General features: G+C 50.8%; 1 protein-coding gene across 2 annotated transcripts in view; it reads right to left on the bottom strand.

Annotated features, from left to right (window-relative positions):
- The window catches only part of kitlga (kit ligand a), a 168733-nt gene that overhangs the window by 83847 nt on the left and 67136 nt on the right, over positions 1-17750 (bottom strand). For both annotated transcript variants that reach the window (XM_086009496.1, XM_086009495.1), the window contains exons 4-5: positions 12907-13065; positions 10635-10797 (exon numbers count right to left, since the gene is read on the bottom strand). In XM_086009496.1, the coding sequence (XP_085865622.1) occupies positions 10635-10797; positions 12907-13065 (322 nt within the window). The remainder of the gene's footprint in view (positions 1-10634; positions 10798-12906; positions 13066-17750) is intronic.

Genomic DNA, 17750 nt, shown 5'->3' with positions numbered 1-17750 from the left:
CCCCAGCCGCTGGCGATGACGCCATCTCTGAGTGACGTGACCCCTTAGCGCCCGGCGGCAGAAATTCGGCTGTGCTCCACGAGGCTGCCATGGGCGATGTCAGCGCTAGCCTCACGGGTCGCGAACCGGGCCGATCTCTGCTCGCGGGGCGCTATTTAAAGGGGCGCTGCGGCTGCGTCTCATTGGAATGACGGCACCTCCGACGGTGCAGCACTCCCTCAACACTGTAGCGGGAGCGTCAGTCTAGATTACGTGCTCAAGTCTCTGGAGTGGGACTTTGAACCCACAACCTTCTGCACTAGGGCTGGCAATTGTCCATAGGAGGTTTCCATTGTACGTGTGGACACAGGGATTTATAGTGGGAAAGTCTGACAGAGATAGCATACAGGTGTAAGATTTCAAATACAATCCCTTTTACCATCATGATCAACCTCGCCACTTTCAGCTAAAGGTTTAAACAGAGTGCGGGAGATTTCTTCCTGCTGCCAGACCTGTCCAACCAAGGCAATTAGTTAAAGCAACAACTAACCGTGGCAATAAACCTGATGGCTATCTGAGTGGGTGTAAATTTAAGCAGCCACATGAGCTTCCAGACCACCCCAAGAATGACATGACAGTTCTCACACAAAGATCTCTAGCCTGTCCTGGATTATATTCAAAACAGAACTGTTTACTGGTGGACAATTATCCCACTTGGATAAACATCTGGAATAGTTATATAACTAGCAAGAGTCCGGTTAAGCAAGCAGGAATGGATAGGGTGCAGTTGTTAAGAAGTCATGACCGTTTTATTCTGTGCTTGCTTTCAGTGCTGGGCTTGACGTATGGGAGACCAAAATAGATTTTGTTTCTCGAAATAATCTTCGTTAAGAGGGCGAATTCATGCAACATCTGTCCTTTTACAAATTACTTTCTCACAGGACTGTTCAGATGAGGTACCCGGGCTTAATACTCGGTAATATAACAGCATACATTGGTCCCTGGTCCGGCACCGCATCGATTTTAAAATTCTGACCTTTGTTAGTAAATCCTGCCTTGGCCTCGCCCCCTCCCTATCTCTGTAACCTCCTCCAGCCCTACAGCCCTCTGAGATATCTGCACTCCTCCAATTCTGGCCTCTTGCGCATCCCTGATTTTAATCGTTCCACCATTGGCAGCCATGCCTTCAGCTGCCTGGGCCCTAAGCTCTGGAATTCCCTCCCTAAACCTCTCCATCTCTCTACCTCTCTTTCCTCCTTTAAGACGCTCCATAAAACCTACCTCTTTGACCAAGCTTTTGGTCACCTGCCCTAATATCTTCTTATGTGGCTCAGTGTCAAATTTTGTTTGATAAACACTCCTGTGAGTCACTTTGAGACTGTTTACCACATTAAAGGCGCTATATAAATGCAAGTTGTTGTTGCTGATATAAATGTATCTCAACAAATGAAGTCCGTCAGAAGCGGCCCCTTTTTACAAATGCTACCATCATAAACCTAGCGGGAACTTGACTAGCGTCAGGTCAGCGAGTTGCGACTGGTTTCAATCTCCCTGGTTACGAGCATGCATAATCACGCCAACATTTCCGAGGCCACCGCTTATCTGTTTGTTTATTTAAAAGGACCAAAAATCAGGCACTGGGAGCTAGTGGCTTTCTGACCAAAGTGCTTTGAGAGTGGTTGACTGTGGAATGACCCCTTATTATTATTATCATTAGTAAGTGTGAAGCTTGGCTCAGTTGGTAGCACTCCTGTTTCTGGAGCCAGAAAGTCTTGGGTTCAAGCCCCCCATGACAAGACACTTGAGCACAAATTCTAACCTAGCAGTGCACTGTTGGAGGCGCCATTTTTTTGAAACGAGATGTTAAACCAAGGCTCAGTCTCCCTGTTAAGGTGGGCGTTCATGATCCCACGGCCACTGTTTCAAAGAAGGAAAGAAATTTCCCCAGATTCCTTGGAACAACATTCATCATTCAACAGATCAACAAAGCATATCAACTAGCCATTCATCAACATGCTGTTTGTGGGGCCCTGTTACGTGTGAATTGGCTGCAGCGTTTACCTACAAAACAACAGTGACTACACTTGAAAAAGTAATTCAGTGGCGGCGATGCTCTTTGGGCTATCCTGAGGACATGAAAAGTGTCGTATAAACCTAAGTTTGAGGATTCTTTCTTTCACAAGGGGAACACAATGCCCTTTAGTTCGACGTTGCTCAATGTGTTTGAATGCTAGATGCATAATTTACTCTGTCATTCTATCTTTCCCCAGGAGGCAGCCTTACCATCTGCACATTCCTTTCGCTGAACTTGTAGCTGCCAGGTTTCCATTAGAAAATTTCACTTCGCCTATATCACGCCCACATCCAAAGACCTTCTCACCCGTGTAGTCAAAGCCAACCATTTCTTTTTTAAATGAACAGAGTCAAAGAGAAAATAAAAAGGTTTTGCCTGCATCACACAAAAATAACGAAGCGCGAGGGACGACTCTGCACAAAGATGAGATTTCCTAGTCAAGTTAGTGCTAATATATACCCTTAATACTAGCTCTGTATTAACCAATGACCACTTCAACATCTGAAAATCAACTCTGGGCAGATCTAACAACTTTGAAAGAACATTAGGAATAGGAGGAGGCCATTCACCCCCTCCAGCCTGCTCCGCAATTCAATTAGATCAAGGCTGATCTGTACCTCAACTCCAGGACAAATCAGCCCATTTGATTGGCGCCCCATCCACCACCTTAAACATTCACTCCCTCCACCACCGGCGCACCGTGGCTGCAGTGTGTACCATCTACAAGATGCACCGCAGCAACTCACCAAGGCTTCTTCAACAGCACCTCCCAAACCCGCGACCTCTACCACCTAGAAGGACAAGGGCAGCAGGCGCATGGGAACACCACCACCTCCAAGGTCCCCTCCAAGTTACACACCATCCTGACTTAGAAGTATATCGGCCGTTCCTTCATCGTCGCTGGGTCAAAATCCTGGAACTCCCTCCCTAACAGCACTGTGGGAGCACCTTCACCACACGGACTGCAGCGGTTCAAGAAGGCGGCTCACCACCACCTTCTCAAGGGGCAATTAGGGATGGGCAATAAATGCTGGCCTTGCCAGCGATGCCCAGATCCCATAAACGAATAAAAAAAAAAATGTACCCGCCTTTGCTCCATATACCTGGATACCCTTACCCAACAAAACTCTATCAATCTCAGTCTTGAAAGCTCCAATCGTCCCCCCAGCATCCACGGCCTTTTGGGGGAGTGAATTCCAGATGTCCACGACACTTGGTGTGAAAAGGTGCTTCCTGATTTCCCTCCTGAACGGCCTGGCTCTAATTTTAAGATGATGGCCCCTCGTTCTGAGTTCCCCCACCAGAGGAAACAGTTTCTCCGTAGCCACCCTATCGAATCCTTTTAACATTTTAGACACGAAACACAAGATACTAGGCTCAGCCTTTAAAAGCAGCATAATTTGGGCGTTAATCCAACTTTGTCTCTTATCACAGCCGACTGCTAACTGCAACCAACCATTAAGGCTACTGTAAACCCGGGTTGGAATGTCTCTCTGCACCACTTTAACCATAAATAGTTACTATTAGATCAAAGGAGACTTAAAGCAACCTTGATGTGTCCAAACTGGTCTAGGAAATTTATGAGATAAGCTGTCAAGGCTGCTAAATTCTATCGAAATGTTTTCAACACTGGATATTCTTGAGAACTTCACATAAATTAATAATTACTGAGACTCCTCTGAATCCACACTACGAACGTAGGCGTAGATTTTCATCGTAAAAATGATGTTGCGGACAAGCATCACATTAAAGAAACCACTCAATTTACATTTCCACTAAATGGGAATGAGCATCAGGCAGTTTCCATAACGGGTGTGGGATTCGCAATGCCACCTTCACGCCTGGGCGGCGGGTTGGAAATCTACCCCCTAATGTCAGTGTGCGACGGTTTCTCTTGGTACCGGCCAATGCTGCAGTTATGGTGTAAAAGTCCGAATGAGCCGGGCGTGAAGGGTGTAGAGACCCATTTCACATCAACACGAACCTTGCAATGTAAATGTGAGTCAAGATGGCGACTGAGGCGATCCGGAGGTAAGCGCTCTCCCTGCTTCGGATGGCCCACTCCCCCGCCGCCCGCTCCCGCTGCCGGAGCGATGTGTTCGGCGAGTCAGGCGGAGGCAGTGCAGCAGCAACAAGCAGCAGCAGCAGCCATGACGACCCGCTACAGCACGTCGGCCGGCAGCTCCTCGGCGGGAAGCTCGCATTCCGACTGGGAGGAGGGGAGCCGGGCATGGTGGCCAGAGGCCGGACCGTGAGCGGGAGAAGCAGGCCCCGGGCCGTCGGGCCGTGGAGCCGGCGACAGTGAGGAAGAGGCCACGGCGACCGGAGCTTATACATCACGACAATGTGTTCGTCGAGTCGGGCGGAGGCAGCGCAGCAGCAGCAGCCACGACGACCCGCTACAGCACGTAGGCCGGCAGCTCCTCGGCGGGAAGCTCGCAGTCCGACTGGGAGGAGGGAGAGCCGGGCATGGTGGCCAGAGGCCGGACCGTGAGCGGGAGAAGCAGGCCACCACATCGTGGAGCCGGCAACAGTGAGGAGGAGGCCGCGGTGACGGAGCGGCTGAGGGACATCGCGTTCCCACCGCCATTGGATGCCATTGAATTGACTTTTTCTGAACATGGCGCTGGAGAATAGCGACGTGTCTCTGTGAGCTCCCACAGCTTATTGTGGGAGTGATCGGGGAGTAAGCATTCCATTGTACTAGTTACATATGGCAAATAAAATTGAAATTGAAATTGAATTGAAATGCACCTTTGCTTATCTCTCGTTATCTGACCGCCCAGGAATATAGGAACAGGAGGAGGCCATACAGCCCCTCGAGCATGTTCCGCTGCTCAGTTAGATCATGGCTGATCTGTATCTTATCGCCATCTACCTGCCTTGGTTCCGTAACCCTTAATACCCTGGCCTAACAAAAATCTATCAATCTCAGTTTTGAAATTTTCTATTGACCCCTCAGCCTCAGCAGCTTTTTGGGGGAGAGAGTTCCAGATTTCCACCACCCTTTGTGTGAAGAAGTGCTTCCTGACATCACCCCTGAACGACCTGGCTCTAATGTTAAGGTTATGCCCCCTTGTTCTAGACTCTCCCATCAGAGGAAATAGTTTCTCTCCATTTACCCGATCAACTCCTTCAATCATTCGCTATCAGCCGTGGCTCAGTGGGTAGCATTCTTGCCTCGGAGTCCGAAGGTTGTGGGCTCAAGTCCCGCTCCATGAGACCTGCACTATAACAAATCTAGGCTGACACTCACAGTGCTGAGGGAGTGCAGCACTGTTGGAGGTGCTGTCTTTCGGATGAGAAGTTAAACCGAGGCCCTGTCTGCTCTCTCAGGTGGATGTAAAAGATCCCATGGCACTATTTTGAAAAAGAGCAGGGGGAGTTCTCCCAGGTGTCCTGCCCAATATTTATCCCTCAATTTGTGGGAGCTTGCTGTGTGCAAATTGGCTGCTGCATTTCCTACATTATAACAGTGACCACACTTCAATAAGTACTTCATTGGCTGTAAAGCGCTTTGGGGCATCCCTGAGGGCGTGAATGGTGCTATAGAAATGCGAGTTTTACTTTTATCTTAAACACCTGTGGTAAACCACGTTCACTATCGTATCACTGTTAGTAGTTAGCACTGTTCACCACTGTTCGTTATAACTGTATCACTGACCACTATTGTATCACGGTACGAGGTCGCCTCTTGCCACACTGCTATACCTGGGATGACCACTGCCGACTCCGCCTTGGCTCCACCCACCAGGCCAGGTATAAAGGTGAGCGACTGGCTGGTATTCCTCCTGCTTGGATCGGATCATCCACGAGAGTGGGCTCTGTTATTTAGTCAATAAAAACCTTTAGTCACCTTCGTAACTCTTCGCCTTTTATTGGAGGAATTGATAGGTATATCAATTTTATTGACTAAATTTAATGATGTCCGACAACGAGTCACAACCGGCGGAGGAGCCACCAGCGCAGCTCCCAGGAGCACAGCCACACCAGCCAGCTTGGCTGCGAGCCCTCAGACCGCCGTACCTGGACCTGAACCCACGAGCAGCAAACTCAGCCGCAGACTTTAAACACTGGCTGGTCTGCTTCGAATCATACCTGAGAGAATCCAGCGTCCCTCAGGCATCCAAACTAAGTGTCCTGCAGGCACAACTGAGCCCGAGAGTATACACTCTCATCGAGGACATGACTACCTACGAGACCGCCATCAACCTGCTGAAACAGAAGTACCGGACCCCGGTAAACTACATGTACGCTAGGCACCTCCTAAGATCACGGCCGCAACAGCCAGGAGAATCAGTAGCCGAATTCTCACAGGCGCTATATGCACTCGCCAGGAACTGTGACTTTAAATCGGTGTCGGCAGCCGAAAATACTGAAGATAATATCCGCGACGCATTCCTGAAAGGCCTACGGTCCGAGTACTCACGGCAAAGACTGCTGGAAGCTAAAGACCTCAGCATGGAAAAAGCTGAAGCCCTCGCTATCTCCCTGGAAGTGGCCCGCCAAGATCAGGAAGCATTCACCAGGTACTGCTTGCGACCCTGGGACTCGGGCCCGACCCCTACCACAGCACCCTTCCCAGCGCCGCCCCCGGGACCTACCTCTGCGTCGGCGTCCCGGACCCGACCGGCCCCGCCACCCCCGGCACCGGCCCCGACATCGGGCATCCGCGATCGGGCCGCCGGCTGTTTTTTTTGTGGCCAGGAGAAGCACCCGAGGTCGCGCTGCCCAGCCAAGAACTCCATATGCAAAACCTGCCTGAAGAAAGGCCACTTCTCCAAGGCCTGCAGGAGCGGATCCTCAGAGGCCAGCAGTGCCGCATGCGAACTATGGGGGCGGCCATCTTCGTTTAGGGCAACTGAGGCCAGCATCCCCACACATGAGTCATGGGGGCGGCCATCTTTGTTTAGGGCAACTGAGGCCAGCATCCCCGCACATGAGTCATGGGGGCGGCCATCTTTGATTAAGGCAACCGACCCCAATAGTGCCTCATGTGAGCTACGGGGGCAGCCATCTTCCCCGTCATTTTGCCCTACCTCGTGGGAGACGCCATTTTACTCACCACGCCCGACCGCCTCGCCCGCAGATGACAACGACTCGCTCAGCTACACACTAGCTTCCGTCACCCTGGACCAAGCCCGCCCGCACCATCTGTCCAAGTCAATGATGGACATCAAAGTGAACGGCCACGCCACGACCTGCCTGTTCGACAGCGGAAGCACGGAGAGTTTCATCCACCCAGACACGGTGAGCCACTACTCCCTCTCTGTCCTACCAACGCGCAGCCGAATCTCGATGGCATCGAGGTCCCACGCCACGGACATCAGCGGCTACTGTGTCGTGACCCTGTCGGTTAAGGGCACGGAGTATAAAAACTTTAAACTCCTCGTCCTCCCCCATCTCTGCGCTGCCGTCCTACTAGGGCTGGACTTCCAATCCCACCTCCAAAGCGTAACCCTAGCATACGGTGGACCCCTCCCCCCACTCACAGTCAACAACCAGCAAACGTTAAACCGCCCACCGCGTAACACCTGCAGCCTCTCCACCCTCAAGGTCCCGCCACCCTCTCTGTTTGCTAACCTTACCCCTGACTGCAAACCCGTCGCTACCAAGAGCAGGCGGTATAGCGCCGGGGACAGAGCCTTCATTAGCTCTGAGGTGCGGCGCCTCCTGAAAGAGGGCATTATCGAGGGGAGCAGCAGCCCCTGGCGTGCCCAGGTCGTAGTCGTAAAGACCGGCGATAAAAACCGCCTGGTCATCGACTACAGCCAGACCATAAACAGATATACCCAGCTGGACGCATACCCCCTCCCCCGCATATCTGACATGGTCAATCAGATTGCACAGTATAAAGTATTCTCGACCATCGACCTGAAGTCGGCCTACCACCAACTCCCTATCCACCCTGAGGACCGCCAGTATACCGCCTTCGAGGCGAATGGGCGCCTATACCACTTCCTTAGGGTCCCCTTCGGTGTCACTAATGGGGTCTCGGTCTGCCAAAGGGAGATGGACCAGATGGTTGACCAGAACGAACTGCAGGCTACATTCCCCTACCTAGATAACGTCACTATCTGCGGCCGCGACCGGCAGGAACATGACGCGAATCTGGAGAAATTCCTCCGTACGGCCCAACGGCTGAACCTCACCTACAATAAGGAGAAATGCGTGTTTAACACCACGCGCCTTGCCATCCTCGGCTGCGTAGTGGAGAACGGAATCATCGGCCCCGACCCAGAAAGAATGCGCCCCCTCATGGAGCTACCCCTCCCCCACTGCCCTAAAGCACTTAGGAGAACCCTGGGGCTTTTCGCCTACTATGCCCAATGGGTACCCAATTACGCGGACAAAGCCAGACCCCTCCTGAAAGCCACTTCCTTCCCCCTCACGGAGGAGGCGTGCGCGGCCTTCTCCCTCATTAAGGGAGACATAGCCAAGGCCACGATGCACGCAGTGGACGAGTCCATCCCCTTCCAGGTGGAGAGCGACGCATCCGACTTCGCCTTAGCCGCCACCCTAAACCAGGAGGGGAGGCCAGTGGCCTTCTTCTCAAGGACCCTACAGGGCCCCGAGATCCGACATTCGTCGGTCGAGAAAGAGGCCCAGGCGATCGTGGAGGCAGTACGGCGCTGGAGGCACTACCTGGCAGGCAAACGATTTACCCTCCTCACCGACCAGCGTTCGGTGGCTTTCATGTTTAATAACAAGCTGAAGGGCAAAATCAAGAATGACAAGATTTTGAGATGGAGAATCGAGCTCTCCACCTACGATTATGAGATCTTGTACCGGCCAGGCAAGCTGAACGAATCCCCTGATGCCCTTTCACGAATGACATGTGCCAGCGCGCATATCGATAGGCTTCAGACCCTCCACGACCAGCCCTGCCACCCCGGAGTCACCAGACTCTACCATTTCATTAAGGCCCGCAACCTGACCTACTCCATCGAGGAGGTCAGGACCATGACCAGGAACTGCCAGACCTGTGCGGAGTGCAAACCGCACTTCTATAGGCCGGACCGAGCAAGCCTGATCAAGGCCACCCGCCCCTTCGAGCGCCTGAGCATCGACTTTAAGGGGCCCCTCCCGTCCTCTGACCGTAATGTGTACTTCCTCAACATCGTTGATGAGTACTCCCGTTTCCCCTTTGCCTTCCCCTGCCCCGACATGACCAGTAGCACGGTCATTAAGTGCCTGAATGCCCTCTTCGCCTTGTTCGGGTTCCCGAACTATATACACAGCGACCGGGGCTCCTCCTTCATGAGCGAGGAACTCCGGCAATTCCTCCTAGAGAGAGGTATTGCAGCAAGCAGGACCACCAGCTACAACCCCAGAGGTAACGGTCAGGTGGAAAGAGAGAACGCGACGGTATGGAAGGCCGTCCTCTTAGCCTTAAAGTCTAAGGGCCTCCCAACCTCCCGCTGGCAAGAAGTCCTCCCGACAGCGCTGCACTCCATCCGGTCATTACTTTGCACGGCCACTAACACCACCCCCCATGAACGAATGTTCGTTTTCCCCAGGAAGTCGACTACGGGAACCACTCTACCAACCTGGCTGACCGCCCCGGGGCCGGTCTGGCTGCGGAAACACGTGAGGGCCCATAAAACGGACCCCCTGGTCGAGAGGGTGAACCTCCTGCACGCCAACCCCCAGTACGCCTACGTGGCGTACCCAGACGGGCGGGAGGACACTGTCTCCCTACGAGACCTCGCACCCTCAGCCGATCCGGAAACACCGCCACCACCCCCCCCAACCCCAGCCCAGGTAGACGGCATGCCGGAACCCCACGAGCCCTCGCCGACCACGCAAACACCAGCATCAACACCGGATAAGGCACCAGCACCGGATAAGGCAACACCACCGCTGCGGCGATCGGAGAGGCTTACGAAGCCTCCGGACAGACTGACCTACCAGAATTGGTAGTACACTTCACCCCGCCGGACTTAATTCTAAACAAGGGGTGAATGTGGTAAACCACGTTCACTATCATATCACTGTTAGTAGTTAGCACTGTTCACCACTGTTCGTTATAATTGTATCACTGACCACTATTGTATCACGGTACGAGGTCGCCTCTTGCCACACTGCTATACCTGGGATGACCACTGCCGACTCCGCCTTGGCTCCACCCACCAGGCCAGGTATAAAGGTGAGTGACTGGCTGGTATTCCTCCTGCTTGGATCGGATCACCCACGAGAGTGGGCTCTGTTATTTAGTCAATAAAAACCTTTAGTCACCTTCGTAACTCTTCGCCTTTTATTGGAGGAATTGATAGGTATATCAACACCTCAGTGAGATCACCTATACTCAAAGAAACACAAGCCTATACTATGCATCCTATCCTCATAATTTAACTCCTTTAGCCCTGTTCGTTCTGGAGAATCTGCCCAGCACCCCCTCCAAGGACTTCCTGCAGTTTACATACCTCCTATTGAAAAAAAAATTCAAAGTAAAATTAAGTGCTTTAGTGCAGCAAAAATCAATCTCTGCTGAGGTTTCCCCACCCCAACATCTTGCGTTGAATCTCACATTAAGGCTTACCGAAAGTCAGCAGTGTTAATGGAGCATCTTAAACTCTACCTGCGCCTGGTGGCTCTGTCATCTTGCAGGTTGCCTCAAAGTCACAGGGACTGTTATCCTCCGCTGATTGGAACGCACTAATGATTTCATTGAAGTAACTGAAGTATTGTTTAGGCTCCAGATCGGATTTTTCACAGCTGAACTCCGATTCTTCCACATAGTCCTAAACAGAAACTCCGATAAAGTTAATTAGTCACCAGGGTGCCGGGATCCAACTTTTACTCAATGAGATGTGATTTACAAGGCCGTTTCAGTGCTCTATGTCAAGAGATTTACAAGTTCTGAAGGGACTACAGAAGAACATAAGAAATAGGAGCAGGAGTAGGCCATTCAGCCCTTGAGCCTGCTCCGCCATTCAATGAGATCATGGCTGATCTTCCACCTCAACTCCACTTTCCCACCTGATCCCCATATCCCTTGATTTCCCTAGAGTCGAAAAATCTATCGATCTCAGTCTTGAATATAGTCATCCACAGCCCTCTGGGGTAGAGAATTCCAAAGATTCACCACCCTCTGAGTGAAGAAATTTCACCTCATCTCAGTCCTAAATGGCTGACCCCTTAGCCCGAGACTATGCCCCCTAGTTCTAGACTCTCCAGCCAGGGGAAACAGACTCTCAGCGTCTACTCTGTCAATCCCCCTCAGGATCTTACATGTCTCAATGAGATCTTCTAAACTCCAGAGAGTGTCGGCCCATTCTACTCAATCTCTCCTCCTAGTCAACCCTCTCATCCCAGGAATCAGTCTACAACGGGAACATGCAATACGCCCAAAGAAAAAAACCGATCCGAACAGATATTAAGGGTAAATTTTCTGATGGCCCACTCCCAGCTAGGGTTACCAATCCTCCAGGACTCTTCAGGAATTAAGGATTAATCTCCTGGGCACTGCTGCGAGCACCAGCTGGGAGAAAGATCACCAGGGGTGTTAAAAATCAGTATTTTTTTTCATTTTCTTTGAAGACTTTTGTTTATTAGACGAAAAAATATTGGAGAAGGTGGGGGGTTGGGAAAAGACAGTTTACTGGGTGGAGCGATAAGAGGTGTGAGGTCATGTGGTGAAACCCTCCAGGCATACATCCAACCAGAGTTGGCAACCGACACTCCCAAAGGTCTGCTTGGCGAGGGGTGCCAATTCTCAGCCCTCCGGTCAATACGTTTAGCGACTGGAAATTTAGAAGTGTTGGAACTCGGTTGTGCCTGATTGCATTCCTGACAAGCGAGGTGTTGTCGCTGAGGCATTTTGCCTTGGAAAATTTGCTCTTAACTTGATTGGAAAATTATTTCTGAAGTTTGAGTGGGAAATATAAAAGGTCACTATTAAAGGGAGTTGCCTCTAACGAGGTGACGTGCTTTCAAAAATAGTTCGATGCGCAGCCCAGACACTGAGGCCTAGAACTTCTCTCTTGTGCAATAGTCAGCCAAAGTGTGGCAGGGTAGGACCTACTGCCCACCCCGGTGACCTGCTGCTCACCCCGGCAAATGTTCCAGGTCCTTCTTTGGACTTCCCTTCCCACAATCCCCCCCCGCAATCGCTGGGGGAGGCGGGAAGTGGTCGGGCAGGATTCCAACACCTGCAGCTGCTTAAAGGGCCGAGGCAGCGTCGTAGGCTGAAGACCCGGAGATCGAGCGGTTAGGAAGCGTCCGTCGAGCGGCTTCTATCCGTTCATTCAGCCTTTCCCCGTCACCGCCCGTTACAGATGGAAGTTATGCGCCTGAGGCGTTAATGACAGGATATACAACGCATGATGTCACGTGGACATTAGCGCCCAATTTAAACACGCCCACCTGTATTCGGGTGGGCATTTCCAGTACCCGGCTGAAGTGGCACTGGACGAGATCGGGAGAGTAGAGAAAAATGGGAAGGAAACCAGTGTTATGGGGGCCCGGGTCCATTTTCCATCCCCTCTCCTCCCTGCGACTGAGAGACACCAGTCGGTGTACAGCTATCCTCGCCTCAGTGACAACCTGAAAAACGGGTGAAGAAATAGAGGAAAATCCGGCCACGTGACCTGGGGAGGGGGTGTCAAGCTGGAGCTCAAGGCGCCAACGGCTTCAGTTAACTTCCACACGTGGGCACTTCACATCCAATGCACTGGATCGCAGTTGGGAGCAGTCGCCTCAGGTGATTTTCCCTCTCCCTCACCCACGGGGCACTGAAGCCCGCGGAGCCCCCCCCCCCCCATCCACTGGGACCAGCTAACTCCTCACAGGTTAGAAGAAGACACTGTCAGGCTAGACACACAAGCAAAGAGACACCAGGCATTGCGTACCTCCCTGTGTTCGGACAGACAGTCGTGAATACCATCCAGAACCTGGTGGAGATTTTCGATAATTAAATAATTTGACGAATTCTTGGCAAACTTTTCTAGAAGGGCGTCCAAGCTGAAGGACATTTCAGGCACTGTTAAATGCAGCCAACATGTATCAGTCTACAGGGGGAAAAAAATGAAGAAATGACCCAGTGTGAAGAAGTGCAAACATGATGCCGACAGACGGACAAAAAACAGAGTATACAGGACTCCAGAGATTAATGAGTGAGGCGTGATTTTCACCTGATACATAAGGATGAGAAGATTTGCGAGTGAACGAGGTCATCCCTATGTTAAATAAAACCAGCTAAATTGCACACTTCAGAAAGAATGACTTGCATTTACAGGAAACTTTGTGTTATTCGGAGGCGAACCGTCCGGCAAGCTCGAGCCACCGGCAAAAATCAGGAGCCGTTTTTTATTCTTTTCATTTCTTTTCTTTGCTTTTTTTGAACAGTCAAGCTCTGCAAGGTCTGTAGCTAAGCAACAGCTTCAGCTAGAGACGCTACAGAGATGCTTGCCGACTGTTTAGAGGCTGTTGCTAAGCAACAGGGTTTGTTGATTCATATGGAGATGAAAATCTCCGTATGTTTCAACATTAGCTCTGGAGTGTACGGCAGTTTTGAGGGAACGGCAGCAGCTCGGTCCCGTCGGTGCCGGATAGCACAAAGTTTCCTGTATATAGCGCCTTTCACAACCTCAGGATGTTCCAAAGCGCTTCACGGCCAATGAAGTACTTTTTGAAGTGGAGTCACTGTTGTAATGTAGGAAATGCGGCAGCCAATTTGCGCACAGCAAGCTCCCACAAACAGCAATGTGATAATGACCAGATCATCTGTTTTTGTGATGTTGGCTGAGGGGTAAATATTGGCCCCAGGACACCGGGGAGAACTCCCCCTGCTCCTCCTCGAAACAGTCCCATGGGGTCTTTTGCATCCACCTGAGAGGGCAGGCAGGGACTCCCTTTAATGTCTCATCCATAAGGTGGCACCTCCGACAGTGCAGCACTGGGAGTGTCAGTCTAGATTGTTGTGCTCAAATCTCTGGAGTGGGGACTTGAACCCGCGACCTTCTGACTCTAGGAGGTGAGAGTGCGACACCCTGAGTCACGGCTGACTCAGAGTAATGATACGTTGAGCTTGTGCTCTGAGAGTATTGACTGCAACAGGCAGACCAAGGACTGGGCACTGTTGTATTGCCAGTGTCATTCATCAGTGAGTTGCAAGCCAATGGCCCCCTGGATCCTTTAGCAATCGACTTTTACTGAGATTAATTACTTGGCTCAAGTAAAAGACAATCTGGGGTTTTGTTACGCAACCACCTAAAGTCACTGTATTCTTATTCGATGGCTCTTTAGATACTAGTTTTGTTTATGAAGCTTTTGGCGCAGTGCATTGGGAACAGTTAACACATTTCCGTGTTCCCATGTCTCACAGCTAAAATGCTACTGCGGTGTAAAATCATTACTTTCCGTTAGTCTGCGCAAAATAATAAGCCATGTAAATGTTACCGAACAGCTGGAACCTGGCTTGCTCCACATCTGAACCAGAGCAGAGGGGAATCACCACAATCACTGCAGCAGCCGTGTCTCAGTGCGCAGCACTCTCGTCTCTGAGTCAGAAGGCCATGGGTTCATAGTCCCTCCAGAGACTAGAGCACAAAATCCAGGCTGACACTCCCAGTGCAGTACTGAGGGAGTGCCGCACTGTCGGAGGTGCTATCTTTCGGGTGAGACGTTAAATCGAGGTCCCGCCTGCTCGCTCAGGTGGTCACAAAAGATCCCATGGCACTATTTTTAAGAAGAGCAGGGAGTTCTCCTCAGTCTCCTGGCCAGTATTTATCCCTCAACCAACACCTAAAAACAAATTATCTGGTCATGATTTCTGTTTTTGGGACCTGGCTGTGTGTAAATTGGCTGCCGCATTTCCTACATTACTGCAGTGACTACACTTCGAAAGTACTTCATTGATTGTAAAGCACTTTGGGACGTCCTGAGCTTGTGAAAGGCGCTGTAGAAATGCAAGTTTTTTTCATTAAGTTTGGGGGGTTAACTCCCTTCCAATGAACTTAAGCTTTTAAAAATTTGGAAGCAAAGTCTCTCAGGCCTTTAATTTGGAATTCACCGAGTTTATTCGTTTGGTAGAGCGCAACAATTTGGATATTAATACCCTGTCAAAGTGAAGAGATGGGTTTTGTATTCAATATCGACCTCATAAATTGCCCTGCTCTTCCTGTTCTCACACTTTGTTGACAACACAACGTGATCTACATCAACAATGACTTGGCAAGTACGAAACCCTTGGCTGCAATCAAGGCACGGTTGCCCAAGACGACTGCAGCCATTACTTACTTCAGCCGAAATGGCGTCAACAACAAGGGTACAAGCTACCAACTTTGCTCTGAAGTCATTTTGAGGGCTGCAGGCGCCCGACATCGATCGAAATCAAATACTTTTAGCTTTTAATAACCGGTGTGGTTGTGATTTCAGCCACGGAATTGTCGGGAATTGGCGTGCGCGGTGTCTGCGATTTGCCCTACCTGCGACTGCATTCGCAAACTCGGCCCCTTCAGCTCTGAAACCTGGGCTTGGGGGGGGGGAGGGGCAGGTGGGTGGGGGGGAAGATTTCTTTAGCTTTGTCGCAACATCAGAAACAGTCGGCGGCGGGGGCGGGGGAGGGGGTTGCGGTGGTAACTCTGTTGTGTCTGTGTATAATAAGACACAGACTGCAGGAGAACGGTACAACAGGTGTTTACTCAACGTGGCTCACACTGGAACTGATCTGTACAGATTACTACTCAGGGCTATATACAGGTGTGGTCACTGCCGGTACTGCAGTATACATGAGCTGTAAAAGACAGTTCCCCCCTTAAAGGTATATACATTACAATTCCTCCCCTTTTAGATTAACAGTACCATAACACTCATTTAACAATTAAATATCAAACTAATTACAATTAACACTTTTAACATGCAACATTAGCTGAAAATAGTCAATTTATATATTCAGTCTTTGGGGAGGCTTCCTGATCCTTTCTGGATAGCACCTTTCCCGAGTGTCTTGCTCTTGGTGCAGAGGCGATTCTGGCCCCCTGTCGTCGGTTGGTTCATCAGCTTCCGATGCTACTGTTTCTGGGGTAGATGCGACCTGTACGTCGGGTCCATCACCAGGTACGTATGGGCGAGGCATGGGGTTGACTTGTTCCTGTGACTCTAGGATCTGGTCAGCATGGCGTCTCACGATGCTCTCCCCAATGTCCACTGTGTACATTAGTGGGCCCTGCCGTGTGCATATCGTTCCTGGCTGCCATTTTTCTGTTCGGTAGTCGCGGGCCAAGACTGGTTGCCCTACATTGAAGCTCCTTGCTGGCTTCTCATGGATGTGCTGGAATTGCTTACTCTCAACATCTCTTCGTACGTTTGGTCTGAGCAAATCCAGGCGAGATCTTAACCTTCGGTTAAAGAACATCATGGCTGGGGCCTGGTTGGTGGCTGCATGTGTCGCATTCCGGTAGGCGAACAGGAAATTGTCCACCTTGTGCTGCAGCGGAATGTTGTCATTGTACATAGCCTTTATTGACTTCTTAAAGGTTTGTACGAACCTCTCAGCCAATCCATTTGTGGCTGGATGATACGGGGCGGATGTGTAATGCCTTACCCGATTCTTTTTCAAGAACCTCCGCAACTCTTTGGACACAAACTGTGGTCTGTTGTCGGAGCAAATCTGTTCTGGCAAGCCATTCCTGGCAAAAATGGTCCGTAGGACTGCAATAGTTTTCTCTGTGGTGGTGGAGGACATTTTGATGACCTCAGGCCATTTTGAGTGCACGTCCACGGCTATTAAAAACATTGAGTCCATGAATGGACCAGCAAAATCAATATGCACCCGTTGCCATGGAGATGAGGGCCACTCCCATGGGTGCAGAGGGGCCTGTGGTGGTGCATTTTGGACTTTCTGGCATCCTGAGCAGCTCTTGGTCAGGTCCTCGATTTGTTTATCGATTCCTGGCCACCACACATAAGCCCTGGCTAGGCTTTTCATTTTTAGCCCTCCCAGATGTCCCTCATGAAGCTCATTGAGCACTCTATCCCTTAACTTGGGTGGAATTACCACTCGGGATCCGCACATCAAGGTCCCCCGGCACACTGACAGCTGTTCTCTCCTTGTCGAGAATGCTGGCAACAGTGAGTCGCCGTGTGCTGGCCATCCCTTCACCGTCAAATCATATACCCGAGACAGTGTCGGGTCATTTCGGGTTTCCTTTTCGATACAAGCGTTAGTTACCAGTAGGTATTCAATTATAGTCAAATGGAATATTTCGACAGGATCCACTGCTGGTGCTTCCTCCGCAGTAGGCAGTGGCAGGCGTGATAGCCCATCAGCATTTCCATGCTGTTTTGTGCCCTTATATTCAATCTCATAGTGGTGCGCCCCTAGAAAAAGTGACCATCTTTGTAGTCGTTGTGCAGTCATCACCGGAACGCCCTTCTTCAGATTAAAAATGGAGACAAGAGGCTGGTGATCAGTCAGCAAGGTGAATTTCTGCCCGTGCAGATAGTGATTGAACTTTTTCACTCCCCACACTAGGCTGAGGGTCTCCCTGTCAATCTGGGCGTAGTTACGCTCGGCTGAGGTTAGTGATCGTGATGCAAAGGCTATTGGCCTCGCTGAGCCGTCCGAGAATTTGTGCGACAGCACCGCTCCAATGCCGTAGGGTGACGCATCGCATGCCAACCGAATTGGTAATGCCGGGTTGTAATGGGCCAATACCTCTTTCGATGTGATTAGTGTTTTGCTCTTCTGGAA

Source organism: Somniosus microcephalus, chromosome 16, assembly GCF_052327205.1.
Source record: "Somniosus microcephalus isolate GS21.2 chromosome 16, FLI_Smic_1.0, whole genome shotgun sequence".
In the NCBI taxonomy this organism is placed as follows: Eukaryota; Metazoa; Chordata; class Chondrichthyes; order Squaliformes; family Somniosidae; genus Somniosus; species Somniosus microcephalus.
This window is presented reverse-complemented; position numbering and strand designations above follow the sequence as displayed.